This window comes from Ochotona princeps, chromosome 2 (assembly GCF_030435755.1).
Source record: "Ochotona princeps isolate mOchPri1 chromosome 2, mOchPri1.hap1, whole genome shotgun sequence".
Taxonomy (NCBI): domain Eukaryota; kingdom Metazoa; phylum Chordata; class Mammalia; order Lagomorpha; family Ochotonidae; genus Ochotona; species Ochotona princeps.
In genome coordinates this window covers 121,356,725-121,371,445 of record NC_080833.1, presented here as the reverse complement: position 1 = coordinate 121,371,445, position 14,721 = coordinate 121,356,725, and the positions used below count along the sequence as shown (strand labels likewise).

Here is a 14,721-nt window from a genome sequence, read left to right as displayed (position 1 = left end):
CTCCATGGTGCAGAGCCGTCCTGTGCATGGTTGGATGCAGAGCTGCATCCCACGAGACAGGCACTCCGCCCTAGCTGCGTAGTCCTCATAGACACTGCCAGGTCTGCTGGCATGGGGCGGGGGTGGGCAGAACCCCTGCGCTCCAGAACCCTGGCTAAGGAAGTCTGTCAAACTCTTGCACAGAGGAGCGCGGAGTCTTGGAAGTTTGCAACAGAACACAGGCAGAACATGAACTGGAGGCTGACCCGAGAGAAAAGTCAACATTTGCATGTCACTGTCCTCAACCTGCTGAGGGGCAGCGGGACCCACTGGAGAGCTCGGCCTCTGGTCACCTCCAGTTTGCCTGTGAAGCTGCCAAGGAGCCAGGTGAAATCGCTCCTGCATCCTCATCTCCCGCTGTGCTGGATGAATAAGCTGTTCTCAGAATGATCTTTTACTATGTGAAAACTGCTGGAGCAGTGGCTGTGGGAGAATCATTCATCGTCACAGGGGCCTTTGGGAGATGTTCAGAGCTGTCTCCTGTTCTTATGTTCAGCTCGAGGCAGCTGTGTTTGACTTGGATTTCACTCATGACTTTAGCAAAGACGTCTCATTAAAAATGGGGGTTGCCCTCAGAGCGATTGGTCTGGAGCAGGAGAGCGAGCATTCACAGCCAGGCAGGTGCACGTGACGTAAGAAGTGCCTCCTCTGGGGTCAGGGTCATGTGTGGGCTCCTGTCTCAGGGCTGTTAGAGAAAAGATCAAGGGGCTCAGAGGTGGTTGAAAGCCCCAGGAAGGAAAGCCGAAGTCCTCTTTTGGCCTGTAGAAACCCGCAGGGGTGGGGAGCTGGCTTTTATTCTGTGTTTCTGTTGGAAGTCATAATGAGGCCTAATTGAGGCTACCGTTTAGAAAGGGAGTTTAGAATTTAAGATAGAGTACACCTAAGCGTTGGTGCCGAGGTGTGGAAGTGATTTGTGTCTTGATAGTGGCGTGGATTTATATGCTTCCATGCATATAAACTTGACCCCCTTTCTCCACCAAAGAACTAGAAAAACAGTGTTGCCCGTGGAGGATGTGGCAAGGCCTGTGTTTTTCTGAGTCTTGGAGACTCACTCAGATGGCACCAGCGCCAGGCCCACTCCCCAGGTAACCCGTTCAGTGCATGGGGGTGCAGTGAAGTTTTACTGTGATGTCCTGGTAACAGCTGGATGCTGGGAAGAGCCCGGGGAAGTGTGGAGAACACAGCTGACGGACCTTAATTACGTTGCTGTTTTTAGATAGATCTTTTAAAAAAATATTTATTCTTAGAGTGATGAAGAGAGACCGAGAGAGAGATCTTCCATCTGCTGGTTCACTCCCTAATAACCACAATGGCTGGAGCTGAGCTAGTCAGAAACCAGGAGCCAGAAGCTTCTTTTGGGTGTCCCTCATGGGTGCAGAGGCCCAAACACTTGGGCCATCCTATGCTGATGTCTCCCAAACTAGAAGCAGGGCGTTGGATCAGAAGTGGAGCTGCTGGCACCTGAATCGGTGCCCATATGCTGGTGCCACAGGCAGCAGCTTTACTGTTATGGCACAGCGCCAGCCCCAACCGTAATTACCCTTATTATTGCTGGACAGGGTCTGTGGGAGGAGCCAGCATGACCAGCATTCACTCGGCCTGCAGTAGCACCTGCCACACTCTTTCAAGGGACAATGGTTCTTGCAAGTTGTCAACCTGGACAGGAATGTAGATGGGGTTACCCTCCTCAGGCCTCTACGTAGAAATCCTGTTGTCCATCCAGGGCGCCATGCTGCAAAACACCCTTACCAGGTTAGATCCTGGCCTGGGCTCGTGGAGCAGCAGCCCCTGGCTTCCCGTGTTGGGGAGGAGCCCATCAGCTGCAGAGGCGGCTCCTCCAGTCGGCATGTGGGACTGGAGACAGCAGTTTAGGCTGTGGACCGGGGGTGACTCTGGAGTAAAGAAGATGGCTGTCTAGGTGACGTGAAGGTGTAGCCCCAGTGATTTCCGACACCCTGGCTGGAGGCATCAGTGTGGTAGCTCACGTTGCTTCTGTGCGTGTCTTCTTGGGACCGTCTTGTTTTCAGAAACAGCACTGCTTCAGGATAAAATGGGCAGGTGGGAAGGGTGCTGGCTTGCTTTCGGCCCATAGCCCAGGTCCTCCCACCCTTCCCAATTCAAGGTCTGCAAGGCTCTGCGCACCCTGGCTCACCTGTCTCCCTTCCCACCCTTGCACTGCAGTTCCTGTCTGCATGAGCCACTTTATGACATCCCCACGCTTGCCCAGGGCAGCTTTCTGCCTGTGCGGGTCTCGGGCCAGTGCCTCTGACCTTCCAAGACTCAGGTCTTGAATGTCCCCTTCTCTAGGAAGCCTGCCCTGACCCTCCAGTCTGCAGGTCCATCGGTGTATGTCATTAACCCTCCTGGTCTCCCTCCTCCATAACTAAGCCCTGTGACTTGGGGACCACCCCAGGGGCACTGACCCTGGAACCACATAGTTGGTGAGGAATTGCTAGACTTGTACATCACAGACCACAGCCCAGTTGAACGGCCTGTTTGTTCTTGTTTCTAAGATTCATGTACTGGGCCCGGCGTGATGGCTCAATTAACTAAATCCTCACCTTGCAAGTTCTAGGATCCCATGTAGGTGGCGCTTTGTGTCCCAGCTGCTCATCTTTCCATCCAGCTCCCTGCTTGTGGCCTGCGAAAGCAACAGAGGGTGGCCCAAAGCCTAGACCTGGAAGAGGCTGCTGGCTCCTGGCTCCTGGCTTCGGATCAGCTCAGCTCCAGCCACTGTGGACATTTAGAGTCAACCAGCAAATGGAAAATCTTTTTGTCTCTCCTTTCCATTAATCTGACATGCCTTTGCAATAAAAATGAGTAATTTTTTAAAAAGACTTATGTATTGAAAAGGCTGAGTTGCAGAGAGAGAGAGAGAGATATCTTCCATCTGCTGTTTACCCCCCAAATGGCCACAATGGCTGGGGCTGAGAGAAGCCAAAGCAAGAAACCTGAAACTATCCAGGTCTCCCATGTGGCTGGCAGGGGCCCAGGCACTTGGGCCATCCTGTACTATTTTCTCAGGTGTTTAGGAGGGAACTACATCAGATGTGGAACATCCAGGACTCAAATCTGTACTCATTAAGAGTGCTGGGGTCACAGGCAGTGGCTGACTGTACCATGCCGCGATGCAGGCCACTGGTCGCCCGAGTTTGTATCTTGTTTGTCCCTGTATCTGGGGCAGGCTGTGTTCCCTTCTTCCATGTGCGTTTGGTGACCGGTTATGTAAAATGAGGAGAATGACATACCTGCTGGGAACATTGAACGTGTCCCCTTTCCCTCCAGGCTGTTACACGCTGTCTTTCCGTGTCTTCTCACCTGTAATTCATACACACAGCATGATAGCTGACACACCAGAGTGAATGTCCTTGGGGTCAATGAAACCCCTGTTCCTTAGCCATCATTCTGACTTAACGACCCCTCAGAAAATCAATCAAAATGGGTGAAGGCGGACCTGTCCAGACTCACCACACCCCTGCTGAGTAGACTCGAGGTGGTTGGGAACCAGGACTCTCTGAGCACCACTTCCTTGCTGGCTCCCAGCTCTTTGTGGGAAAGAGCGCTATCTTCCCGTGCAACATGGGACAGTCTGTGACATGCCTGGTGACAGCTGGGAGAAGGTGCTGCTTTGAGAGCCCCGCCCGGGAGAGCAGCAGGTGACCGTCAGATGTGTTCTTGTCCCTTTGACTCTGCTCTCTCGTCTCCCTGTACCCCTTTGTGTAGCTACTATGCCGTCCTGTACCCGATGGTGTACCCCATGAAGATCACAGGGAACCGGGCCGTCATGGCGCTCGTCTACATCTGGCTTCACTCCCTCATCGGCTGCCTGCCACCGCTGTTTGGCTGGTCATCCGTGGAGTTTGATGACTTCAAGTGGATGTGTGTGGCTGCGTGGCACAGGGAGCCTGGCTATACCGCCTTCTGGCAGATCTGGTGCGCCCTGTTCCCCTTCATGATCATGCTCGTGTGCTACGGCTTCATCTTCCGCGTGGCCAGGGTCAAGGCACGCAAGGTGCACTGTGGCGCGGTGGTCATTGTGGAAGAAGACGCCCAGAGGACTGGAAGGAAAAACTCCAGCACGTCCACCTCTTCTTCTGGCAGCAGGAGGAACGCTTTTCAGGGCGTGGTCTACTCAGCCAACCAGTGCAAAGCCCTCATCACCATCCTGGTGGTCATCGGGGCCTTCATGGTCACCTGGGGCCCCTACATGGTTGTCATCACCTCTGAGGCTCTCTGGGGCAAGAACTGTGTCTCCCCGACCCTGGAGACCTGGGCCACGTGGCTGTCCTTCACCAGTGCCATTTGCCACCCCCTCATCTACGGACTGTGGAACAAGACAGTGCGCAAAGAACTGCTGGGCATGTGCTTTGGGGACCGGTATTACCGGGAGCCGTTTGTGCAGCGGCAGAGGACTTCAAGGCTCTTCAGCATCTCCAACAGGATCACAGGTAACTTGGGGTCTGGTTAGGAAGGGGCTGTCCGTCTCGACACAGATGCAGTGTGGGGTCTTGCTAGCTTCCCTGGCCTGCTGACAGGCGAGTTTGTGACTGCGGTGGCCTCTAGGTTCAAAGAAAAGATTTCCTTTGAGGAAGGGGTATCCCAGAGTATGCACTGTGATTTGCAGGCAACTTTCCATCCCTAGGCAGTTCAAGGTCATGCTGCTGGGGAGGCCAGCGTGGCTCCCTGAGTGCAGCAGGGGACTCCATAGCTTTTAGGAGATTCTCAGTTATCGCTAGGGGTGTTGGTTCAGGTCACCTTCTCTTAGTGTGTTCTCAAACAGCTGGATTTGTAGGGGCGTGTTGGGGCGCAGCTGTCCTTTGGCCTGATCATTACAGAAGAGATTCAGACTGCACTTGTCACTTTGCTGCATGACCCTGGGCAATTCTTCGAACTATTCTAGTTTGTTCTCCCCCTGAAGATGAAACTGCAAGGTATTCTGGCTTCTGTTCAAGTAGCAGAAGTAATGACTCCTGAGGAATTCTCGGTGACAATGACAACAGGGGACTCTGCCCCTGTGGCAATGAGACCGTCTTTCACAGTGGCTTGACTGTGTTATTTCTTGAGGATGAGAAAAGTGATCTGGAACTTTTTATCTCTAATCTGGAACTTTTTATCTAACTGTAAAGAGCTGGTGAGGGGGGAGGAGTCTGCTTCCCAGTATTCACTAAAGTGCCCACCCCTTGCCACTTGCAAGACCTATTTCCCATTATAACTTGTGAGCCAGTTTGGCTCCATTCCAGGGTGAACTTGCTTGTTGAGATATTTTTACAAACGACTTGCCTTCTAAACAAATATATGTTAGATGTCTTCTATTAAGAATGAAGAAAGAAAAAAAGGGAACAAGAATGAAGGTGGAGAGGTTAGATAGAACAGAAGGAAACTTCTGCCTTAGGGCCAAGGTTTCCCATGCGAGTCACTTGTGGTTATCATGGAAGAGGCTGTGAGAACAGGCGGAAAGGCAGCTGGGATTAGGTCACAAGTGTGAGGTGGGTGGTCTCATCCTCCTTAGGGATGGCTTTGAATGGAGGAGCTCGTGGTGGGATGATGGGGCTGAGTCATTGGCCTTCCCCAGAAATGGTAGCTGGGGGGTCCCTGCTATTCCTCTCTGAAGCTCTGGCCACAGGGGGAGGCCTGCAGCATGGGGTGAGGTCTGCGGATAGCAGAATGTGGCGCCCCATCCCTGCACCCTAAGCTGCGCCTGCCAGCTGCCATTCTGTTGCAGAAGAACTTGACCTCCACCCCAAGTCTATGATTCCTCTGTGTGAACCAGGGCTGACCAGACCCATCCAGTGCCCTCTGTGGGCATGGCTTTGGCTCCTAGGGCATGGCTCTGATCTGTAGCAAATTGCTAAACCCTCATCAGTTGCCCTGCCATCAAGGTGCTTTCATGTTCACCCCACCTCACCCCAAGGTTAGGAAGACTGTCTGAGGCCATCCACAGTTAGCAGGAAATGATCTGGAGGCTCTGGCCTGCATGGTTCCCCTGGGTATGCATACCTGTAAAGTTTTAACAAAAGGACTCAGTAAAGGGAAATGATAAACTTTCCTACAACTGTGCTCATGAGCAAAGGCAGACGGAGAATTCCTCAAATAGCTGGAGCTTCCCAGCCAACGCGGATGCCAGGAGTTCATCAGCACATGACAGTGTTTATTCTGTACATAGCAGCTTGCAGCCATCCTCAGGGGATTTTGATCTTCTCATTCTGTGTGCCCCGAACTGAGGAAGTGCAAAACCTGAGGCTTCTCCTGGAGTGGCAGCTGCCACTCTGCCACCTGATGCTTTCGGCTTGGGAGGGCTCATCAGCAGACTCCCCGGGGAAATGCTAGTTCAGGAATGGAGAGCTGGGACTACCTGGAGGTTGCCCGAGGGGGTTGCTTCATGATGGGTAGGTCAGCTGTGGAGCAGACATTGGGTATTTGTGCTGAAACATCGAACTTAAAGGTTAATCTCTATCTGGGGGATACTAGGCCACGAGTCCAGAACTGACGGGTGCCTGGGGATCAAGACCAAGAGGAACCTTCAGAAGAAAGGACAGCAGCTCTTCCACGCCCTCCCATAAGCAAATCTCACATTTCCCTGGGCTGGAGATGCCTGCGGTTCCTTCTCCATCCAGCTGAAGCAGGTGGCTTGGGGGCTTGTGGGGAAACAAAGAGGTCCCTCCTCCTGCTGGGCCAGCCTGGGGCTATGTTTGAGCTGCTGGGTCTGGGGACAGAGCCTCCTCCCCAGTTACCTCCTGGGCTGGAGGACACTGACTCACACCCAGAGAAAGTGGCTCATCACGCCCGGAAGGGATGGTAGGGTGTCCTGCAGTCTGGATTTTCCTTCTTGGTTTTTCAAAGTTCCTTGGCTAGAGGTACCTGGACGTTTTCTAGTTTTGTCAGAGTGCCCTCTTCAAAACACACCCTTGATCTTCTAACTTCTAAAAGGCACATACACACACAACACACACCCTCCTTCTCCTGGGGGAGACACACCCTGAGCCCATGGGCTTCCGTTGGTACTTCTCAGTTTTTGCTAGGTTGGATTGGGTTCAGCCTAGTACATCTGCTCTCGAGTGATATGTTTCCAGCTAAGCCTGTCGGCTTTCTAATGGGAAGCGCTGGATAATACCCGGACAGAGAGATGCCCACTGGCTGTTGTTTCCAGCCCTTTTCTTTGAGCCACACTGGTCTGGCTCAAAGGCTCGCTCCCACTGGTGGAGACCAAGACACGTTCCTGGCTTTTGCCGCAGCCTCAGAGATTGTATCCAAATCCCACTGTGGCTTCGGCCATCCGGTTGGCAGGGGATGGTGCTCTGCATGCCCCAGGGCATGACCAGACCTCCTGCACACAGCTGCGTCCACAAGCCAAGATCCTGGAGCGTATGGCTGTGTGACATTGACTGTCTTCTCTGGTCCCATCCCTTTACTACAACACAGTAGAGGGGCTGCACTCTTGTGTAAAATGGGATTCCTAAAAGTATGAGCATAAGTTTTTAAGATTTATTTATTTGAAAGACAAAAATGACAGGGAGCGATCTTGTAGCCACTGATTAATTTCCTAGATACTTGAAACAGCTGTGATTGGGCCAGGCCAAAACCAGGAAGCAGAGGGAAGGGCCCTCTCTTGATAGGGTCCCAATGTCAGGGGTAACAACTGGAACCCATTCATAGAAGGGAGGCCTGGGGTCAGAGGAGACCCATTCCCCTTTCTTTCTAAAGATATCCTACTTTTTTTCTTAAGTTCCCTCCATCACCTCCGGGATCCATGTTTTCTTTGTCCCAATCTCTTCCGTTCACTTCAATCCTTTTCCTTCCATGCTGATGATGGGGCTAGAGATCTTCCAGCCTGGGCGGCAGCCTGGTTGAACCCATTCTCCGACCCCGACTCCTAGCACCTGCAGCTCATTTTCCTGTGGCTGCCTGATTTTACTGCAGGGTGGAGTTCTCGGTCTCAAGCCCTCATGGAGTGCCCGGAGGGCTCTGAAATCTCACTTCTCATTCCTGACTGCTGCTTGGTTTTTGGTGTGTTGCTCCGACCCTCAGTCATTCTTGTTGCCTCCTAAGCTGGAGGCCCTGGTTCATTCTCTCTCCACTTCTGCCCACACTGGGTCCAGTCTGCAGCAGCTGCTTCCTGGGGAGGCTCCTAGGCCACAGTTCCCAAGCTTCGGGGGGTGGGGGGCTGGGGGATGCGCTTCGTCGCACCCCCCACCTGCTTTCCAGGTTCCCCAAATTCCCTCTCCTTTGGGGTCTAAGTCTCAAAATACCCTGTTTGGGTACCCTGTTTGGGATTAAATCTGGCACTCCCTCTGGGATCCTTGCTGACCCGGGAGGGTGTCCCCTGCAGTGGGTCCTGACACAATGGAGGCAAAGTGGGGAACCCCCACAGTGGGTTGACAGCGAGTATTGTCAAGGACAGGAGAGACCAGGAGTTGGACTGCAAGGTCTGTGAGGAAGAGAGGAAGATGGAAGTGGCCAAGCAGGCCTGGCAGCCTGATCGTGCTCTGAACACAACTTTGCTTTTCAGACCTGGGCCTGTCTCCACACCTCACGGCACTCATGGCTGGAGGCCAGCCCCTGGGGCACAGCAGCAGCACTGGCGACACTGGCTTCAGCTGCTCCCAGGACTCAGGTAAACCTGCGGGCCAAGCCGGCTCCCACCTGTGGTGTGTCCATGGCATGTTTGTGAACGGACCCTGGTTTTCGGGTCACAGCTGCTCAGCCACTGCGGGAGGTGGGGTCTCGGTGCCCAGTTCCCAGTGTAGCCTTGGCCAGGCTGCTGAGTGGAGGGCCCGAGAGCTGCACCTCAGTACTGCAGCTCCTGTGTGCTGCACAGGCCCGGGGTCAGCCCATTTCCGCCTTGGGGACCCCATCTGAGAAGTGAGGTGCTCGTCTACAATGTCCATCTCTGCTCCCAGGAGCTTTGAGGTCTGCACACAGAGGCCCTCCAGTGTGGCGGGGTGAAGGAAGGGCTCCACCCCAGGCTACGATATTCAGTCATCCACCAGCAAAGATTTCTTTGCTGAGCCCCTGGTTTAGCCCAACGTTGTGCAAAGTTCCGGGAGTTTGGGGATGAACGGCCTGTGGAGCCTTTGGTTTTGTGGAGAAGCCGGGCGTTCCATAAAGCACCTCGCTGCTGGAGCCCCCATGCTTAACCAGCATATCCAGTGTTCCTTCTCATGTTCCGAGGGAGCACCGAGATCTTGATGGACTAGACACTGGAAGCTTAAGAAACAAAGCTGATCTCCGTGCAGGGCCAGACCCGGGCACCACTGCACGATGGGGCTCAGTCTTTCCTCCCTTCCCTTCCCTGCCCTGCCCAGCTCTGTGATAACTTGTAGGAGTTCTCTGCCTTCATTACCCGGCCTTTTGTTAGGGATATGTGTGCTGAATGTTAGCTTATCCTGCATACTTAAATCATGGGGAGAGGAGCTCAGACTCACTCACCTTTTCACGGCACTGTGCTCCATGCAGCCTTGCTCTGCTTCTTTTCCACGCCAGGGTAGGGTGAGTCAGGACAGCTAACCCATGGGCTGACGTGGCTGTGTTTCCCTGTGTGCCAGAAGCAGCCCACTGGCTGCAGACTCTGAAATGGGAAGGTGGCTGCAGGGCAGTTAGCTGCTCCTACTGAGGGGATCGTGGGAGTGATGGAGGGATCGCGGAGTGGTGGAAGGGAGAGGAGGGGGATTTCACTGCTGCCTTTCACTGCACATTCTGCCCCTTCGTCCCAGGAACGGATGTGATGCTGCTTGAAGACTACCCATCGGATGACAACCCCCCGTCCCACTGCACTTGCCCACCCAAGAGGAGGAGCTCGGTGACATTTGAGGATGAAGTGGAACAAATCAAAGGTTGGTTTCAGTGTGTGATTGCTTCAAGAAAACATGGGGGGGGGGGGAGAGAAGAACTTTGTCAGCCCTAGCCCCATCCCAGGAACATGCCAAAGCTCTGTCACCTTTGTCTGCCCTGACTCCCTCCAAGCCTCCTGGTCTCACTTCAGTCCTTAGGCACCCGGTGCTCACAGCAAATGACATTTAAGACTGGGCAAATGCTGGCTGCACACACACACCCCGTCCCAGGACACCCTTCCCCTCCAACACACACAGCCCAGATGCAGTTCTTAAGTCCTCCCTCAGGAAGCTGCCTGACTGGTTAAGAGGTTTCTAAACCTTCCATGGATTTTTTCCTGAATGGAGGAAGTGAGGTGATGTCCTTGAACTTGCCTCCTACCTTCCCCAAGCTTAGATCTCCTCCCACGGAAACTGAAAGGACAGCCCTGTGAGTGCTGCCACTCACTGAGAGCAGACGCTTCCGCCCTGATGGTCTGTTGCTGGGAGCTGCTGAGGGCACACAGGGTCCTGCAAGGAGAGGAGGCTCTCGCCCACTGCAGTGCCAGCGGGTTCTCAGCTCAACCCCCTGCACCCTTCTTGCCCCTTGGATTTGGAGTTGCTGTCCCTGGACATGCTGCTGTCCAGAGTGATGGAAGAGCTGTCTGGGCTGCCCGGGGCTGTCAGAATCTTTTTCCCCTGAGTTCCCTCCCAAGAGGGGGACAGCCCTCAGCATGAGCAGGCTGTGGATGCAGTGGCGGACACCAGGATTTGCGGAAGTGAATTCTTCAGAAGATAAACATGGTCTGTCAATGTTGGGTTCATAATGAATCACGTCACTTACGCTGTCCGCACTCCAGTGTTCAGAACAAATAGTGAAGTAGCCATGGAGCTCTGGGTGGAGCTTGGACCAGCAGCCTCATGGCTTCACATTCGCTTTCTACAGAGAAAATGAACATGAGTTCCCTTCCTACCCCTGGCACAGGGTCACACTTGCCTCATCCTGCCTGCCTCATTGGGGGTGGCAGCTCTAAAGCAGCCTTCAGGCAGGGAGGTAGTGCAGCACCAAGCAGATGCCAGCACCCCAGTGCCCAGCTGGGAGGCAGGGCAGAGGCCAGGGGCTCACCCTGGAGAGAAGGCTGCCAGGTGGTACTCTCCAAAAAATGGCAGGAGAGGATGAAGGCTTCCCTAAAAATGTCTGTAAAGTAATGCTAACGGGGAGGAGGTGTGGAGTGAAGAGCCTTACCATCTCCCTCCTGTCCAGGGGTGCTCCTCTCAGCAAGGGCGCTAGAACCTCTCATGTCACTTCCCCACCCCGAGGTGCCCTGTGACTTGGGGGAGCTGCGAGCCAGATGGAATCATGTTGACTAGCATTCAGAATGTTTCCCTAGCCCTTTCTCTGGGCCTGGCCAAGGCCAAACATCTTAGAATGATCTCAGTAGCCCCAGGAAATAAGAGGTGTTTTGTCTTCTCTCCACGTTGGAGAGACTAGTGCTAGGACAAAAGACTTTTTCCCAGGTAGGAAGTTGGAGAATCTAGAATTTTAACGTTGGGAACATGAACTTGAAAACCATTGCCTCATCCCTCCGGGCAGCGAAGCCACAGCAGGCATGATCCCAGGCAAGTCACTGGTTAGCTAACTTTGTTCCTGCCTTCTCCCCAGAGGCTGCCAAGAACTCGATTCTCCACGTGAAAGCCGAAGTGCACAAATCCTTGGACAGTTATGCAGCCAGCTTGGCCAAAGCCATCGAGGCTGAGGCCAAACTCAACTTGTTTGGGGAAGAGGCCTTGCCAGGGGTCCTGTTCGCAGCACGGACCGTCCCGGGGCCTGGCTCTGGGGGCCGCCGGGGCAGCAGAACTCTTGCCAGTCACAGGCTGCAGCTGCAGAGCATCGAAGAAGGCAACATCCTAGCTGCAGAACAGAAATGAAGGCCACGGGGTGGAGCAGGGCTGCAGCTGGGCTTGCTGGCCCCTTGGAGGAAGTCCCCTGCCCGCCTGTGTCAGGGGCCTGGGAGCACAGTGAGCCAGATGCAAGCAGAGGACAACATCCTGTGTGGTGGGCTGGAAATGTTGTCTCCAGGCCGGGACTTACTCAAGGCTGGGTCTTACTGTTGTGAGACCAAATGGGGGCTTCTGTGAGGTCCCGTGACACCACGGGGCTTGTACAGTGCAGTAAAAGCAGAGGGAGGTGTGGCTTGTTGGGAGGGGGACACATGGGGGCAGCAGAGGGCACAGGGTTGGAGAGAGACACCGTCCCGTGGGGCACAGTCATGCGCTGTCCCCGAGGCCTTGGCCGCAACCTGTCCCAGTGCACTGCGGAGGACAGCATGGTGCTTCTTAACAATGCAAGTTCAAGTTCAGGGCATCAGCATGTTGATGCAGGCAGCAAGCGGCTATTGGTTCTAGACTGAATGGTTGGCAGAGAACACCCAACCACTTGCACCTGCTGCCCTGGTTAGGACCAGGCCGTCAGTGCCCTGCCTGCTGGTGCCGAAGGGAGGGCCCGTGCCCCCCACTTCTCTACTGACAGATATTTGATATTTCAGAAGGGAGAAACCACTATGAAAGACAGGAGGACGGGGCACCAGATGTTTCAGTTCCAGGGGTTCACAGCGTTCACTGCATGGGGCTATGGTGCCAAGCTCAGGGGGAGCTAAAGATGCTGGGATTACTGGAGGGAATCCCTTCACTCCAGAAGTCTCATTGAACTCTCTGGGCAATGTTTCAGGGTCAGGAACACTTCCCAGGCCAGGGCATGTTATCGCTAAGCCTGGGTCAGCATGCGGTAGCGTGCAACGCCGAGTCTGCAAGCGGGGTTCTGGCTCAGCTCTACCTCTGTGCACGTGTGGCTTGACACATCCTGTACAGCTGAGAAGGGAGCTGGATTGAATGGGGGTGCCAGGGTCACTTCCAGCTCTGGTCCTTGGTGTTCTCGGACTACTGAGATAGGAGAAGCCACAACAAAGCGCTCACACACCTGCATTCACACCCTTCTTAAAGAACATATCCATTTTTACATTTGCATAATATTGTTTACATAGTGGAGAGGGCTGCCCACCATGTAGTCACGTCCTTATGAGCGGAGTGCCCAGTGGACATAAATGTGTTGCCGCCCCCAGCTCCGCACCTGTTCCCTCACTTGACCTGCTTGCTCTGAGTCTGGGTGGAATGCCAACCCTGGGATGCCATGTGGAGGAACAGTGAGCATCCCCAAAGAGGGGAGCAGAGCAGGAGGGTGGGGCGTGGACGTGTAGGTCTCCTTTTCCTCCTTGAGGAAAAGCAGCAGCTGAAATCAGAATACAGAATGATGGGACTCAGAAAACCACTGTATCCCCTGCACCATCCTGCAGCCAAGCTCAGGACCCACCCTGGCTCGGGCAGCTTTGCTGTGTCACCTCCTAGGCTGCTATTCCACAAGTGAATTAGCTTGGAGGAGTTTGTTGGAGGGTCCCTGTTGCTCCTCATGAGGCGATGTTCCTTTGTTATGTGGCAGGGAGCATGGATTGGCTGCCCCCTGCTCTGCCATGCAGAGGTCTTTGGGGTTTGCTTCTTTTGTGGTGACCGACTCTACAACATCTTTTGTGGGTCAGTGGGGTGCTGGTGGGAAGGGTCAGAGGGCAGGTTCCCCGGTGGGTTATGCTGATGACAGGCAAGGCAGGCTGCTCTCACTGCTGGCTGGCATGCCTGGGTCAGAGTGACCAATGTTTTCTGTATATACTGTATATATATATTTCTTTCCTAGCAAAGGGACCATGTTCCTGATCAACTAGTAAGCGCAGAGGTGGGGCAAGGCCAAGAGACCTTGAACTCCAGGACCCCCAGCTAGGCATTTGTTAGTGCAGCAAATGTCTTAGGCTGGAGAAAGCTTCCCTGAACACCTGTTGCTGGGCTCCAGAGCAAGCACCCTGGGACCACCTGAGTACCCGCTGGCTGCGTGCAGCCCGGCTGGTGTATAACAGCACTTAATTAAAAGTAGTCTAGAAATCTTGCATTTCACAAAAGGACTCATGGTTTCCCTTTGGTTCCTGTACTCGCAAGGTTCTTAGAGGCCCCTTAGCACAAGTCAGAAACCCCCACCTGCTCCCAGGAGACGCAGGTTCATCAGCTGTGAACTGCTGCGCAGTGGCCGGGTTGAAGCCAGAGAGGATCCCGTGGACACTGGCAGGTGGGATTTCTGGCCACTTGTTGGCTTAAATACCTCAGTCTGGAGTCTTCTGGTTGTGGCAAGAGCATTTTAGTGCTGCTGTCCACCTCTGATTCCTTCAGCGATAGCCCCACCGGCCAGGGTCCCAGGCTGGGAGTCCCACTCTGCACAGCCCACAGTTGGAGACTGAAGTTCAGGACCTTAGGCACTAGGTGGCAGCAGTACAGCCGTACGGAGCTAAGGCACAAACCGCCCCTGGCTTGTCAGGTGGCCACTTGGGAGCCTGCGTCCAGCAGGACGGTCTGAGCGGAGAGCTGCTCCTGGAGAAGCGGGACTGAGCCATGTCACACAAGGACCATCTGGTGCTGGTGGCCTCTGGTTCCGACGGGGGTGCTGCTGAGCCTGCAGAGTGGAGCAACCACCAGTGGGATGAACAGACAGTATCTGCAACAGCCTCCCCTGTGGCTCAGGACAGGGGAATGACAAAAAACACACAGACACCGTGAGAGCTGGCTCATCTGTTGAGAATTAGGTCCGTGAGCTTTCCATCCCGAAAAAAAGATGCCTCTGAGATAGACTGTAGAGACATGGGTGGACCCCAAGACACTGATGGAAAGTGTGCAGCCTTAAGCACCTTCTGGCTGAACGGGGAGCATGAGGTGGCCATGAAGAGAAGGCAGGAAACAAGCAGGCACTGTCCCATTACAATACCAGGACGCCTGCTGCATGCAA

General features: G+C 54.2%; 1 protein-coding gene across 2 annotated transcripts in view; it reads left to right on the top strand.

Annotated features, from left to right (window-relative positions):
• Positions 1-11,929, top strand: part of GPR161 (G protein-coupled receptor 161) — a 49,238-nt gene extending 37,309 nt beyond the window's left edge. For both annotated transcript variants that reach the window (XM_058660604.1, XM_058660603.1), the window contains exons 3-6: positions 3,763-4,487; positions 8,546-8,650; positions 9,750-9,869; positions 11,509-11,929. In XM_058660604.1, coding sequence (XP_058516587.1) covers positions 3,763-4,487; positions 8,546-8,650; positions 9,750-9,869; positions 11,509-11,774 — 1,216 coding nt within the window. In that variant the 3' untranslated portion in view covers positions 11,775-11,929. The remainder of the gene's footprint in view (positions 1-3,762; positions 4,488-8,545; positions 8,651-9,749; positions 9,870-11,508) is intronic.
• The last annotated feature ends 2,792 nt before the right edge of the window (positions 11,930-14,721 follow it).